General features: G+C 43.4%; 1 protein-coding gene across 1 annotated transcript; it reads left to right on the plus strand.

Moving 5' to 3' along the window:
* Nucleotides 1-1,312: 1,312 nt before the first annotated feature.
* On the plus strand, nt 1,313-14,408 carry LOC142257731 (phospholipase A2 inhibitor and Ly6/PLAUR domain-containing protein-like). The gene is made up of 5 exons (XM_075329890.1): nt 1,313-1,386; nt 4,032-4,139; nt 6,842-6,982; nt 8,975-9,100; nt 13,798-14,408. Exons 1-5 carry the CDS (start codon nt 1,335-1,337, stop codon nt 13,995-13,997), a joined length of 627 nt encoding a protein of 208 aa, XP_075186005.1. The 5' UTR covers nt 1,313-1,334; the 3' UTR covers nt 13,998-14,408.
* Nucleotides 14,409-16,084: the final 1,676 nt, after the last annotated feature.

The following is a 16,084-nucleotide window of genomic DNA, read 5'->3' on the forward strand; positions in this document are numbered from 1 at the left end:
GGGGTTCAGCTGAGAAAGCCAGCAGGATGGACCTGTGAGCACAGACTACAGAGGTGGCCAGTGGACCGATGCTCAGCTATTAAAGCCAGCAGAATGGACCTGCAAGCACAGACTACCAAGGTGGCCTCTGGACAGATGCTCAGCTGGGAAAGCCAGCAGGATAGACCTACAAGCAGAGACTACCAAGGTGGCCACTGGACAGATGCTCAGCTGGGAAAGCCAGCAGGATGGACTTGCAAGCACAGACTACCAAGGTGGCTAATGGGTTGGGGCTCAGCTGGGAAAGTCGCAGGATGGACCTGCGAGCACAGACTACCGGGATGGCTACTGGACCAGAGCTCAGCTGGGAAAGCCAGCATGATGGACCTGTTAGCACAGACTACTGAGGTGGCCACTTAACCGAGGCTCAGCTGCGAAAGCCAGCAGGATGAACCTGCAAGCACAGACTACCAAGGTGGCCACTGGACCGAGGCTTAGATGCAAAAGCCAGCAGGATGGACCTGCGAGCACAGACTACCAAGGTGGCCACTGGACCGAGACTTAGCTGCAAAAGCCAGCAGGATGAACCTGCAAGCACAGACTACCGAGGTGGCTAGTGGTCTGAGGCTCAGCTGGGAAAGCCAGCAAGATGGACCTGCGAGCACAGACTACCGAGGTGGCCACTGGACCGAGGCTTAGCTGCGAAAGCCAGCAGGATGGACCTGCAAGCACAGACTACCCAGGTGGCTAGTGGTCTGAGGCTCAGCTGGGAAAGTCAGCAGGATGGACCTGCGAGCACAAACTACCGAGGTGGCCCCTGGACTGGGGTCCTGTGACTATTTTTGCTAAACTCTTTGTAGACTTCAGTAACTTTGTGATACAGAAGATTGCTTGTATTATAATCAATATATCCACTCACTGATCGCAAATGGAGATCATTATAACATTGACGAGCAAAAATGAAAAGTGAGAGTTTAAAAGGATGTCAAACAAAGTGCAATAACAGATTATAAATTAGGCAAAAAAAGAGAAAATCATTCCAAAAAAAGGCTCAAACCCAAGATGAGACTGCCCTATTAGAAAGCTGTGAACACCCCCTTCATTTTTCTGTTCCCCTCCCCCCATAAGTATAAGCCTGTATTGATGCCTTTAACCTGGCTAGTCTTCCAGAACTCGGAAAAAAATGTCAAGAATGTTTTGGAATGTTTTAGGACATTTCTTTATGGAACTTTTTACTGCAATGATCTTCCTGGCTTGTCGAAGACATGGTACTGTCACACGGGGGCAGTCACATCTGACCCCTCCTATAGGCAGCACTAAGATCCGCAGCACATCACAGTGTCTCAGAAGAAACCATGATCTCAGGGCTGCTAACTCTCTGGATTCTCCTACATCTGGTTAGTCCAGGTAACTGACTTCTTAAAACTCTATTTTCTATTTATTTCAGTATTTACTTAGCATGTTTGTTTGTTTTTGTTGTATTTTGTGCCCTCTTGGGTTTTTTTATGCTGTTTTCTACTATGTTGTTGCTTTCTCTGGAGTTTTCCCTTCGCTTTTGAAGCTGAAGGCTCGTGGCACACTTTAAGAGCTTTCCCCGTAGTTGAGGCCCCTGCAGTTTCGCTCTGCATAAAAGACAAAAGATTTACTTTATTTATTTTTTTAGCAGTTTTACGCCTTTTCCCTCTATGTCTTCTCACTGTTACATGTACGAAGTGGCAGCTTGTAGCACTGTTCATCCAGATGTTTCTGATTCAGTTACAGAGTGGAATTACTAAAATAAAGAACTGACAAACAGCCCATAGGACATGACTTATAAGTTATATGAAAGTTTTGAAAAGTTGGATAACTTCTTTAACAAATTTCTATTATTCCTATTGGTAATGAATGGTTTGGGAATTCATCCATTTTTGGTGGTCTGTGTGTTTTGTTCTTTTTTTACATTTTTCTGCATTATTCGTTTTTCACGTATGTCCCAAAAAAATGGATGGAGGCTTCCAAAATCAATCAGTCTCTGTAAACAAGACATCCCATGGATGCTGTTCATGTACAGCCTGATTCTATGGAAATAGGCGAGTTTTCACTGCAAAATGGGCTAGATATGGACGTGTTTTCTTTTGCAGACTATAGTGCCTAGGCGACAGACACTGACATGTGAATAAGCAATTCTAAAAGTCAATATTGACCCTTTAAAAGAGCCTAGGATAAGAAAGCAAACCAGACACTCAGTTTGTAGATACGTGTTTCAGGTTGTTTGCCGCTCATCAGTGCAAAGCAGAAGGTCTGATTCGTCTAGGTGAGATTGTGGGTTTAACGGGTAATGTTTCTCCTTATGGGAAGTGCCATGTTGGAGTAAGGGGACTTATAGACCATGCAATGCTCCTCCTAGGAATCTAAAAAATCAATATCCACTTGTTAAAAAGGGTCTTTCAATGTGATTTAGGATAACTCTTCTCTAAATTAAAATTAAACATCTTTACGAAGGCACATATGTGCACACAGAGTTTTTGCAACAGAAACTGAGCGGAAACCCTCCAGATCCTGCTAAAATATTTGGAGTTTCTATGCCAAAAACCTCAAAAAAAAACCCAAACCAGTGTGCACATACACCTATTCCAAATGGAGGCATACTTTATTATTACTAAGGATTCTTTCACACCAAAAGGGGTAACTGACCGGTGTTGCCTGAATGTTTTCTTTTATAAGTTAGATCTTGTACTTTTATGGGTTTTTTTCCACTTAAAATGTTTTTTTTTAGATAGCTAAGAAGAGGTTTTGTGAAATTTCTCATAATATTTTATAACTTAGAGGTATTGTTACAATACGATTGGAATTTAATTATCTTGTGATATTGGGATTGTCCAGTGGTCTCGTGGGTATTTATGTGTATTATTACTTTACACAAGTGAAATATACAGTACTGTGCAAATTCTTTAGGCAGACGTGAGATCATGGCTCCGCGGGGGCCAGATCTTCTCCTCCAGGACTCCTCCTCCTTAATGATATTGGCTGTATGTTTGGAGGCGTTGTCCAAATGCAAAATAAATTTGGAGCCTCTGATGAAATAACATGACGTTTCCGCCTCTATGTTTCACCATTGAGGACACAATTAATCCTGACCAAATCCCTAACCCATTTACTGAAATATGGCACTATATTTGCAGGACCCCACACCATACCTCAGTGTTTCTGCAAATCCCCATTATTGTGCCGCTCTCCAGCCCCTCAGGAACCAACTAATTCCTGTTATAGCCAAATATTTCACATTGTGACACATTAGTCCAGAATATCTGCTGCCATTTTTCTGCACCAAGTTCCTATTTTCATGCATAGTGTAGTCGCCTGTCCTTGTTTCCATGTTGAAGGTCTGGTTTTTGGCCACAATTGTTCCATGAAGACCATTTCTGGCGAGACTTCCCCGAACAGTATGTGGGTGTAGCTGCGTCTGACTGATTGCTGCCGTTTCTGAATTGATGGCACTGCTGGACATCATCCCAATTTGAAGGGAAGCATGATAGGTCTTTCATCTGCAGCACTAAATTTCCTCAACTGACCTCTAATTCTGCAGTCCTCAATGCTAATCAGTAGATACATATCCATCTTGCAATATTATGAGGGAGGCTTCAGATTTACCCCAAATTTATTCTGCACCTGGACAATAACCCCAAACTTACAGCCAATGTCATTAAGATCAATCCTCAGCTTAAAGAAGAACAAGGAGTCCTGGAAGTGGTGATCCGGCCCCCGCAGAGCCTGGATCTTCTATAATCCAGTCTGGGATCACATGAAGATATGAAAGGATCTGTACAAGCCTCATACATAGATCAGTGGTTAGCGCTCTAAGATATTTGGAACAACAAGACAAGAATATTTGTGTCTAGCAGGGCACTATGACATTTCCGTCAATCCCTTAGAAGTCAAAAGAAGTTATGGAAATGGCATAGTCAACTGACCAAAAGTTATATTAGGAATTGTTAACAATATCCATAGGTCCTGATTTACCCCTCTTTTTCAGGGTTTCCACTGGAATTAACCTGTTTTCTTTTTTTTTCTAGGCTACGCTTTGAAATGCGTTGAATGCTACAACATAACTTCACCACAATGCACTGGACACACCAAGGATTGTGATGGCGGTATCTGTATGTCTGGACTCATTTCACTTGGTATGTCTTCCATTCTTAAACAGAACTTGTCACCAGGTCAAAAGTTGTCAGTGTTTGCTCTTATTTTATTCCCACTACTCCCCTGAGTTCTCCAGGTTTTTTTTTAATTTAAATCCGCCATATGGTTTAAGAGATATGTGACTTTTTTGTGCTTATATTTATGGTCTTCAGAGGCGTGGCTTACAGGGCTCTCTGGGGGCAAGTCTTTAGACTCCTCAGGAACGCCCCTTTGGCAACATCAGAAAGATTACCATGAAATAAAAAGGCCCATATCTCTGGAACCGTATGGCAGATTATAAAAAAACAAAAAACGGCATACTCAGAGAAACCGAGAGAATAAAATATAAACAAAAAAATGATCAATTATGAATTGGTGACAGGTACTCTTTAAAAGGGGTTGTACGTTACTAATATGTATTGCGAACATATCCATATCACACAGCCAGGACCCTTCGATTAAATGTTATCATTCATCCGGTGGCCAGATATAAACAATCTATGGAGTCAGGAGCTGAGTTCCTATTCAGTTTAATAGAAGCTGAGATGCAGTACCAGGAACACCTGCAGTACAGGTTACAGAGCTGTGGTTTCCAAGCTCCGTATACTGTCTTCATCCGGCCATCACTGTGGCTGATTAATGGGGGTGCTGGGTGTCAAACCTCCACCGATCTGATATGGATGACTTATCGTCAAGGAGGTACCCATGTTTTTTTGGTCTTGTGCTTTCCTTATAAATCCTTCCCCCAAAATTTTAACTCCTCAACTTCTTTTCAAACAGAAGCCAAATTGGCCTCAGTCTTTTAAAATGGGGTTTATTGATCCCTTTAAAAAGGACACTTATATGGATTTTTTTTTTAAATTTAAACTGAGTACCCCCTCCAGTAGGTGCTGCTCCACTGATTCTGGAACTTTTTTCTTTTTTCAGCTGTTTCAAAGTAAAGTCTTCAGAATATAAAAAAGCAAGCTTTCCCTTTAACCAGCTGGGCGTATACCACAGAACATCCTTGTGGGCGTTTACATTATCTTCACTGATGCTGTCCAATCAAAACATGGCCACAACCACAAAGGTGTTTTGGTATGCGCCCAAAACGTTGAAAGGAAAAATTGTAATTACATGTCACACACTGACTTGGGGAAGGTCCGGCGTGGGACAAAACACACAACAAACAGGGCTTTCACCACAACAAACAAGGGGTATACCAGGGACACTTCAACAACGGTGGGCCCTAGCGCTAGTGAGAGGCAAGATGGATACCTTCTCCACTTTCCAGCAACTGTACCCTGCACTCCTATCCAGTCCCTATACAGGTTCCTCACCAGTTGCCGAGCAGGGACTTATAACCCTGAGTGACCCTACAATAGTCCTGGCTAGTGAGTGGGAAGGTAAGGATCACTAGTTCCACCGCTACACTAAAACAACACAGAAGGGGAGGAAGACAAACAGGGAAATGAACAAAGGTTAAACTCCAACGTCTTGGTTGCAGTCAGGCACCAGGACTGCAGCCTACACCACAACAGACAGAAAGGGATCCAACAGCTCCTTCCACCTCCAGGCCAAGTCTCAGACTGAGATTTCAGTATATCTGGCATCCTCTACAGGGAGACCTGAGTATATATAGGGACTGCGAGTGGTCCCAAACCGGAAGCACCTGAAAAGGTAATGAAAAGGTTGCCAGCAAGGATAACTGACATTAATCCTAAGACTGCCAAAAGAAAGAGAATACATTTCATATTGAGAGCCTTGCATGGAAATTACTTTCTAGCCCCGAATCTGGCATAAGAGACATCCATGACATTATATTACTGGGCGGAATAACTTTGGAAAAGAGGGGCAAACAAGAAAAAATATTTCAGAATCAGCGGACCGGCACTAATTGGAGGATACTCAGTTTAAATTGAAAAATTTAGTGAAAGGTCATCTGTGTTAAAAGAACCCAGAAGAAATGGAAACAGTCGAGTGAGTATGCTAACATTTCTTATTGACTTTAAAGCACAGTGGCTCCTCGTGGGTGGTCTGTCTGAGGAAGAGGCGGAGCTCCAACAAATTATTAAAGCTATCTTCGTTTTTCACATGATTTTGAAATTAATTATCCTCTTCTTTTCACTTAGTATACTATATAATTTGTAAAGCTGCCATCAATTGATAAATACTGGGAGTCCAACTGCTAAGGGTCTCCATCGAGACTGAGAATGGGGGTCCCTTTGTGAAAAGAGTCATAATGCTGATACATGACCACTGCTGCATTAAGTATTTATGTGAGAGGCAGTGCACACTGCTCCCATAGACTGTACTACTCCATTTTCATGGTGGCCACAGTACCCCCATTCTCAGTACCGGTAAGGGTCCCAGTGGTTGACTTCCCTGTCTGGATCCCCAGTTATATGATCTGAAATGCTCCCAATGATAAAGGTGATCATCCTCAGATTTGCTCTAGTTAAAGTTTAACCAATCTAGAAGATAATCTGGTACAGCTATATATAAATTAGATAATAGTCCTGGATCTATTGCACAATTGACTGAGGAAGTAGGTCAAGAAGGAACAAGAATAGGTTTTTTTTAACCATTTCACTGCCAAATAAATACCCGTCACTAGTCTAAAATGGCTGATAACAGGGAATGGACTACTTTCAAAACCAATTTTTAATAGCCCAGATCACTTACCTTATCATTCTTCATAATGTATGTTCTTGCCCATCTCTAGGAGATTACACTCTATTTGGACGATCATGTGCACCCAACAAGGAGACATGTGGGATATCTGGAAGTATTACTTCGGCATCACGGGCTATGTTATCCACATCTTGCTGCACAACCAATGGCTGTACACCGGAGGAGCTGAAATGTACGTATAGGTTATTTTCATTCTCTATATACACATCAAACCCACCTGTGCGGAGCCGATATGGTGCCATAAAGAGTCTACGAGGTGTTTCTGGGAAGGTTGCCTACATTATACAGAAACCTTTAGGGGGAAAAAAAAGTTATACGCCCTTAAATTAAATCAGACAAGTAGTCGGGCCTCATAGTCTTCTATGAGCACCATATTATGGCTTCATAAAAAAGTCCACTAAATGGAGCTGCTTTCTTCCAGAAACAGTGTCATACATGGAACAGGGGAAAAAAAAAATCAACAATTAATTTTTACCCCCGGAAAACCCTTTTAAAGCCAATGTTTTCACATATCCAAAAAAATAGAAAACCCATCGTTTGCCATAAATATGTATTTTTTTTACCTGGTGTAAATGCCGCTTTTCTTCAGAATTTGGAGTTATTTTTCTTTTGTTCCTACGCCTTCCCGTTCCTGAGATATGTCCAACTCTTCCCTTGATATAAATCTAGTCTTGCTATCCAAGTGGGAGTGGTCCTTAACAACAGTCAGTGAGCATATTCTTAAGGATCTCACCCACTTGGTTAACAAGACTAGATTTATATTCAGAGAAGACGGGACCATATCTCGGGAACGGAGAGGCTCAGGAACAAAAGAAAAACATCATCCGATTCCGGAGATCAGCGGCATGTTCAACAAGTAGGAGGAAAAAAAAGTATATATATATGTTCGATCAGATTCAAGCATGTCTCCACTGAAATCTGATCCCAGGTCTCTTCTACACGTTCCCACTGTTGGTGTATGCTGGGAGACTCGCTTGGGTATGTATACAGCTTTTTCTTCAAGTGTTCGCTTGGGTTCAGGTCTGGGACTATGGGGGCACCTCTACTTCCCTGTCATTGAGTGATTTTTTCTCCAGTCTCGCCATATGCTATGGGTCGTTGTCCTGCTGGAACAGTATGTTGTCCTTTTCATACCCATAGTACTTGAGTGTACGATGTAACTCGTCTTGTAGGATACTCACACATAGTTCAGCATTGAGACCACCATCCAGCCTGGACAAGTATCCAACACCTTTAGTTGTGAAACAACTCCATATCATCAGGCTTCCTCCACCGAACTTGACGGTTCCTTCAATTTCTTGACCTGTTAGCCTCTTTATCCTTCTTAGTTCCAAACCCATCTGCCCCCATCAGAGCTGTCTATTGACTTTCATCTAATTACTCCAAATCACCCATTTCCAATCCTCTACTTCTACTGTAATGTCACTATTATGAAGCATACGAGCCACCTCCACTGCCGGATTTGTCTCTCCAGAACTGATAGACCATGTAATCAGACCACTTGTTGACTCTGATATTTTGCCTCGACGTCACCTCTTGGCTTCTGAATGCATGGACTTCATTTCTTATACTTCCCACTATCATGGCCTCACATGATGCAGTTTAGCAATTTTCTTGGCCGAGAGACCACTATCGATGAGCTGGATGATGCTGTTCTTGTTGTCTTGGGAAATCTTCTACATGGCTGCTCCTCTATGCGAACAAGTGACCTTTCACTTGGGAATCAACCTAATAGCACACTGAGCTATTAGAACAGGTTGTAATTTGTAGTATACAGGAAGAAAAAGATTTTTCCAACACCAGGAGAAAAACAGTAATAATGCAGTGACATGACAAAGATCTGGACAACTAATCATATGCTAAATAGCTGCAAGTCACATTGATGTATGAGATAGCCAAGATGGTTGTCTATAAAATGAAGGTCATCTCACGCTCAAAGCTGTAGTGGATGGTGAGATATGGAGCCGGAAAATCAAAAGTACAAAACATTGTTACCCTTTTGATTGTCACTGATGGGTCTTCTGTTCATTGCCAGATGCAGCACATAGTATGGGAGTATGGGGTTTTTGTTTATTTTTTTTAAAGTGGGCAGCCCCTTTAAGAATATCTATGCAGAATATTGTGGAATATCACTTTAATATTAGACTATCTAATATCCTTCCAGTGCCACCCACCAGCACACAGCAGAATGGCGTGACCTGCGACACCTGCGCCTCATCCTCACAAGACCAGTGTAAGATTGAATGCACGGGAGGTGAGAAAAACTGCGCCAGCGTGGACCTCACCACAGGTAATTATGTGGCTTGGATGTTTCGGAAACAAATGTAGCACACACAATTTTTTCTGCGAAAACAATGTGGATATTTGAAGATAATAGAGGAGATGAATGCGCCCCTCATTGCCTTTTTCACCAAATGTGGAACCGTATAGCAAGCCAACAGCTTCATGATGACTCTTTCCATGTCATGCGAGGATAGGACTGAGTCTATCACTTCATCTCTTGTACTTTGAGACCGTGTAGAGTTTCTGACCTCTGCTCCTGTCAGACAGCCGGCAGCACTAATAGGACAGGGCAGAGTTCACCGGTGTGTACGTGTGTGTGATCCAGGAGGAAAAAACTGAGAATTCAGAGATGATGGACAGAAAAGAGGCGCACCTCACTTCACGAACATTAAAAAAAGGAGATTTTGTATATTCACCGGTGGTGTAAATGTGACGCCCTGGACTAGCCAGGTAGTCACAGACATAACAACATACACACCCCTTCCCCTAGACAGTTACAACAGTCAGACAAAAACCCTTGTTGCCTCCCTCCAGGGTCTGATGTCCACACCAGGTGGGGCGGAGCCAGGCGGTTGGCCCCACCCACCGAGGAGTTCACAGGCCTGGAGGCGGGAAAAGCAGTAGATAGAGTTTGGAGGTGAAAGTAGGAGGACACGAACTGCAAGTGTCTGGGTCGGAGCCCAGGCACCGACAGCAAGGTTGGCAGACAGTGATGGCCGTTTGCAGGAGTTAGTGGAACTCTGCAGAGCCGTAGGACCGGGGTTGGGCGGTGGCCCACCGGTACTGAACCAGGGAGCGGAGTGAAGCTAAGCACACAGGCAGGGCCATCGGACCCCAACCAGGCTTGGAGCCGCCGACAATAGTCAAATCCAAGTGTGACATCAACCCCAGTGGTTTCCCAACAACCAAGACCCGACAGAAGGCAACAGTCCACACCATGAGGATATACAGCCACCGCCACAGGCTAGAGATCCAAGGGCCAGCACCTGCGGGCAAAATGGGCTCCTACGGCACCTATACGCCGGGGAGCGGATTACCGGTGGGCAACCACAGGAGTCAGAACATTCTAACAGGTGCAGGGAAAGACAGCCACCATCAGCCGTCCGGGGAGAGCACAACAAGACTGCAGCCGGCTGCGGAACCCGTCCATCCGTCCGTTTTGGTTTACCAGAGACTCTGTCATTGATTGTCTGAGTGAGTACACCAGTGCCGTCCGGCACCACGCCGCGCTGTCCCTGCAACCCTGCACCCCAGCCATCCAGCCTCTCCGTTACACCACCGGGCCCCGGGAACACCAACCCCCTACCCACGGAGGGGACAACATCCTCGTTGCTCCCTACCATCTCTCCCGGAATCCCCGTCACCAGCAGCGGTGGTGCCATCATCACCACGTCCCGTGGGTGGTGTCACGGACTCTCTCCCCAAACAAACCATCCCTTTTCACTCACGGGTGAGGAGCGCTGCTTGAGTCCCCGGGTCCGGCCCACCACTGGAGCAAACGAGCAGCAGCAGAAGAAGCCCCGGACCCGAGCGTGGTGAGTGCGTCCCCTCCGCCCACGACATAAACGACACTTTTTGACTCTAATAACAATACCTAACCTTCCTGACGCCTCGATTTTTTTTTCCAGCTTACTGAAGTGGAGTACTACTTCTTTTCCTGAATGTCTTTTTCGGACAGATGGATAGATGCTGTGAATGGATAAGTAAATACGATGGATGGTATAGATGGATGGATAAATGGTGTGGATAATGTGGATAGATGGATAGTGTAAATAGATAGTGTGGAAGGTGTAGATAGTTGGATGGCATAAACAGATGGATGGCGTAGATAGATGGATGGTATAGAAAGATGGATGTTGGGTGTACAGTCCCTGACAGAAGTTCTGTCGCTTATCAATGTTATGTAAATAAATGCTTATAACCTGACTTTAAATTCATCCATTGGTTTTATAAATTACTCTTTTGAAAGCTGAAACCCTCCCAAATTTGGTTTAGGTTATGAAAATAAAGTTGCTGCAAAGCTGAAATATTGATCATTTAATGAACACAGAAAGGTCAGATTTTGGCAAGACAAAAGTTTTGTCGCTAACAGAAAGTAATGTGAAATTCAAACAAATAATTAACTTCCTCTCCCAAGATATGTTGCATAACATTGGTGAATGAAGTTGTGGTGCTATTAGAGCCATATTTAATATTTTGTGTCACTTCCATGAGCTTGAAGGCCTGCATCCATGTGGTTCAACAATGATTCATACAATTTATTGATTAATTCATCAGGAATAGCAAAGAATGCAGTCTTACATGCCTCCCAGAGTTCATCTAGATTCTTTGGTTTTGTCTTCCAAGCTTCCTCTTTCATCCTACCCCAAACATGCTCAATGATGTTCATGTCTGGTGACTGGGCTGGGCAGTCCTTGAGCACCTTGATCTTCTTTGCCAGGAGGAACTTTGTTGTAGAGATGGATGTATGAGATGGAGCACCATCCTGCTGCAGAATTTGACCCCTTTTATTACTGGGAATGTAAGAGGTAGCTAATACTAATTGATATTTTAGGCTATTGATATTGCCTTCCACCTTGCAAATGTTTTGCACACCCCCATACTGAATGTAATCCCAGACCATGATCTTTTCACCATCAAACTTAACTGTTTTCTGGGTGTATTTTAGATCCATACAGGCTCCAGTAGGTCTCCTGCAATATTTGCGGCGGCTGTGGTGTAATTAAACTGAAGATTCATCAGGGAAATTCACCTTCTGCCACTTTTCCAGCGTCCATCTGTTTAGCAGGCTGTGGGACTTGGCAAATGCCACATGGTTTTTTAATTGCCATTTGTTTAGTACTGGCTTCTGGGCACTGATTCGACCATGGAGGCCATTTTGAGAAAGAATCCTACAAACTGTTCTAGTTGACACAGGGACTTGGGGTGACCAGGCCTGTTGGAGCTCTGCTGCAGTGGAAGAGAGGCTGGCTTTGGATTTTCTAACCAAAAGTTTCTCCTGAGCAGTTGGCTTGCGGGGTCTGCCGGACCTGGGCTTGTCAAAAACATCTCCAGTCTCTTCAAATCTTTTTTTAATTGTTTGTACTTGATGCTGAGACACATTAAAGGTGCCAGTCACCTCTGCAGTGGATCTGGTCTTCAGCCTCTTGATAATCAAGGCTTTGGTCGCAGGGTGGATTTTTGGCATGTTGTCAGAGATCAAGTTGCAGTTCAACTGAAGGTCTGGGGTGCTGGGTTCTTTTTTACACACACCCACTAATTAACCGATCATTTAGTGAGCACAGGTGAGGATGTAAACTAGGATTGGGTGCATTATATGACAAGGTGACAAATCTTTGTCTTGCCAAAATCTGACCTTTCTGTGTTCATTAAATGATCAATATTTCAGCTTTGCAGCAACTTTATTTTCATAACCTAAACCAAATTTGGAAGGGTTTCAGCTTTCAAAAGAGTAATTTATAAAACCAATGGATGAATTTAAAGTCTGGTTATAAGCTTTTATTTACATAACATGGATAAGCGACAGAACTTCTGTCAGGGACTATAGATGGATTGATGATGTAAATAGATTAATGGATGGATGGTGTGGATGGTGTAGATAGATGGATGGTGTAGATGGAAGGTGTGGATGGTGTAGATGGTGTAAATAGATGGATGGTGTAGATGGATGGTGTAGATAGATGGTGTAGAGAGATGAATGGATGGATGGTTGAGATTATTGGAGGGTTCAGATGCATGGATGGCTGGTGTAGATGGATGAAGAAGATAGATGGTGTAGATGGATGGATGACATAAATTGATGGATCATGTAGATGAATGGATGCTGTAGATAGATGGCGTAGATAGAATGTGTGGATGGTGTAGATAGAAGGATAGTGGAGATGGAAGGTGTGGATGGTGTAGCTAGATTGATGGTGTAGATGGATAGATGGTGTAGATGGTGTAAATAGATGGATGGTATAGATGGACAGATGGTGTAGGTAGATGAATGGATGGACGGTTGAGATGGTTGGAGGGTTTAGATGGACGGTGTAGATGAATGGAGTAGATGGATGAAGAAGATGGATGGTGTAGATGGATGGATGACATAGATTAATGGATGGTGTAGATGGATGAATGCTGTAGATGGATGGATGGTGTAAATGAATGGATGGCTTAGATGGAAAGTGTGAATGCTGTAGATGCATGGCATAGATGGATGGATGGTGTGGATGGTATAAATGAATGGATGGTGTAGATGGATGGTTGGTGTAGATAGATGGATGGATGGTGTAAATTAATGGATGGTGTAGATAGATGGATGGTGTGGATGGTGTAGATGGATGGGTGGATGGTGTAGGTGGATGGTGTGGATGGTGTAGATAGATGGATGGTGTGGATCATGTACATGGATGGCTGGATGGTGTGGATCGTGTAGATGGATGGCTGGATGGTGTGGATCGTGTAGATGGATGGCTGGATGTTGTAGATGGATGGATTGATGGTTGAGATGGTTGGAGGGTTCAGATGGATGGATGGTGTAAATGGATGGATAGATACTTAGATGGGCAAATAAATAAATACTAGAGATTGATTGATTGATTGATTGATGTTAGTATGGTGTCATTATGAAGAGCTACTGACACCCCATAATTTCCCTACGTGACTATGTAATTTATTTACAAAAAAAAAAAAATCACACTATCACAATTTTTTTTCTTCCAGCGGGACCAGGTCTTGGTACCAAGATCCGGGGCTGTGCAACCGATTCCGTCTGCAATTTTGGAGATCATAGCTTTGACATTGACGGAGTTGTCATCACTTTGAGCATTGTTTGTGGCGGCGCCTCCGCTGTTGTCCTCCAGTACTGCACCTTCTTTCTGACCTTTGGATTTACCATATTCACAACAAAAATGTTCTTGTAAGAATGTCATTTGATGGACACTTGTGCCCTTGGCACTGGAACATGCCGAGACTGTATTTTCTATCGGTCATCTGATATGGGCCAATATGGTGGTGGTGGATAATGTTTTCATGCACTTAACACTCTCAGCCAATCAGGATGTCACAACGTCTATCAGGTATATATTTAGAAGATGGTGCCTTTTTTTTACCGTATCTTGCTCTATCTTGGGTTCCTTAAGTGAATCTTGTAATGTTTTGTGTTTAGTTGCTCCATTTATATATTCTGGAAATCTTTAGGGCCTCATTTATCAAATTTGTCTTAAAGTGGTTGTTGCTCTTTTTTTATTTAGACATGCGTCTCAGAAACATGACTTTGTGACCCTCAAAATTATATTAAGTATTATAAATGTTCCTCAGGGGCGTAAACCAAAGTCCTATTGGCAACGTTTCGACCTGGATTTTTTCCTACAATCACCAGTTTGTAGCTGTGATGTGTGCACACTTGGGTCCATAATAGATGTTCCTCCACTCTCAAAAATAGAAGCTAACACAAGTGTACAAATAATACAACCATACAAGTGACAAATACCACCATACGAAAACTAGTGCACTATCAACAATAAAGCTATATAAAAACAAAATATAACCACCACATAACGGCTAAATAATGCCACTATACAAACCATTAACAAAAACCACGGTACCAAGACCAATAATACCCCAATAATGTCCGCGCGTGACAGGGGTTAAGAAGGAACTGGGGCTCCTAGACTGGCCCTCAGGCTAGGGGGCCCTCAGTTGTCCCTACTGCCAGAGATATGTCTAATGGTGAAGATGTCTGGGCCACCTTCCATTCCCTGCTCCTGGTCAGCCCTGATCTAATACCCCTTCTCCCCCACCCCAGGGGAGGATCAGGACAGGAGTGGCTGAACCCAAAGATAAAGACAAACAGGGAAACCAAAACTCTATCATACAGATGTATAAAGCAAGACGTGATAAGGAAATAATAAAGAGCAGGAAGGAAATAACCAGACGACAAGAGGCTTTCAACAGCACACCAAGTAGCGCACAATAAAATCACCAGCAACAGGAACACAACAGTACATGGACCAAGTAAGCGAAAGCTATAGTCGGCATGGGAAGACCGATTCCTCCATCTTAAAAAGGTGAGGAGTACCTGTGATAGGTTTCCCACAACACGTGATCCAAAACGTAACCAGCAGGCTTGCAGAAATTAGCTTGGCTAGCCTGATCACTGATGAGGCCACAGCTGGTCGACGCCCGAGCCTGCCTGTGCAGCTCAGAAGCATAGTGTGAAGTGTCATTCTGCAGTGTGAACAGCGTCTGATGCCGCCATGATACTCGGCGGGTTTAGAGCCAAACACCGTGTGACACATACAGTAATCATAAGGTGGTAGGTAACAGTTGTACCCCGGCGCTCTGTATACTCTATGTGCATACTGTACAGATAAATCCTGTAACTCACCAGTTACGTTCTCTCTGACTTTACTAAGCCGATTTCTTGTTTCTGCAGAATGTAACACACAAAAATATTTAGCTCATCATTTTTCCAATATGCTCCTCACTTCTACCATAGCTAAACAAATTCCATAATAGTGTCCTACATTGTAATAACCCCCCACCCTCATTTACATACAGCAATTTTGTGTCCCCAAAAGTGACAGTGCACAACTTGTAGCTCCAAAGATATATACAGGGGTGTCAAAGTGATTGCCCCTAAACCTAATAAGTGGTTGGGCCGCCCTTAGCCGCAACAATTGCAATCAAGAGTATGAGATAACTGGCAATGAGTCTCATACAAAGCTCTTGAGGAATTGTGGCCCACTCACCTTTACAGAATTTTTGTAATTCAGCCACATTGGAGGGTTTCCGAGCATGAACCGCCTTTTTAGGGTCGAGGCCACAGAATCTGATTGGATTAAGCAGGTCATGACTTTCACTAGGCCACGTCAAAGTCTTAATTTTGTTAGTCTTAAGCTATTATTGTATAGTGCCACCAAGAGGAAGATCGTTTTCATATGAGTGCTCAAAAGGGAAGATGATTATTGTATGGAAGCACAAGGAGGGCGATAATTATTGTGTGGGG

This window comes from Anomaloglossus baeobatrachus, chromosome 12 (genome assembly GCF_048569485.1).
Source record: "Anomaloglossus baeobatrachus isolate aAnoBae1 chromosome 12, aAnoBae1.hap1, whole genome shotgun sequence".
NCBI lineage: Eukaryota > Metazoa > Chordata > Amphibia > Anura > Aromobatidae > Anomaloglossus > Anomaloglossus baeobatrachus.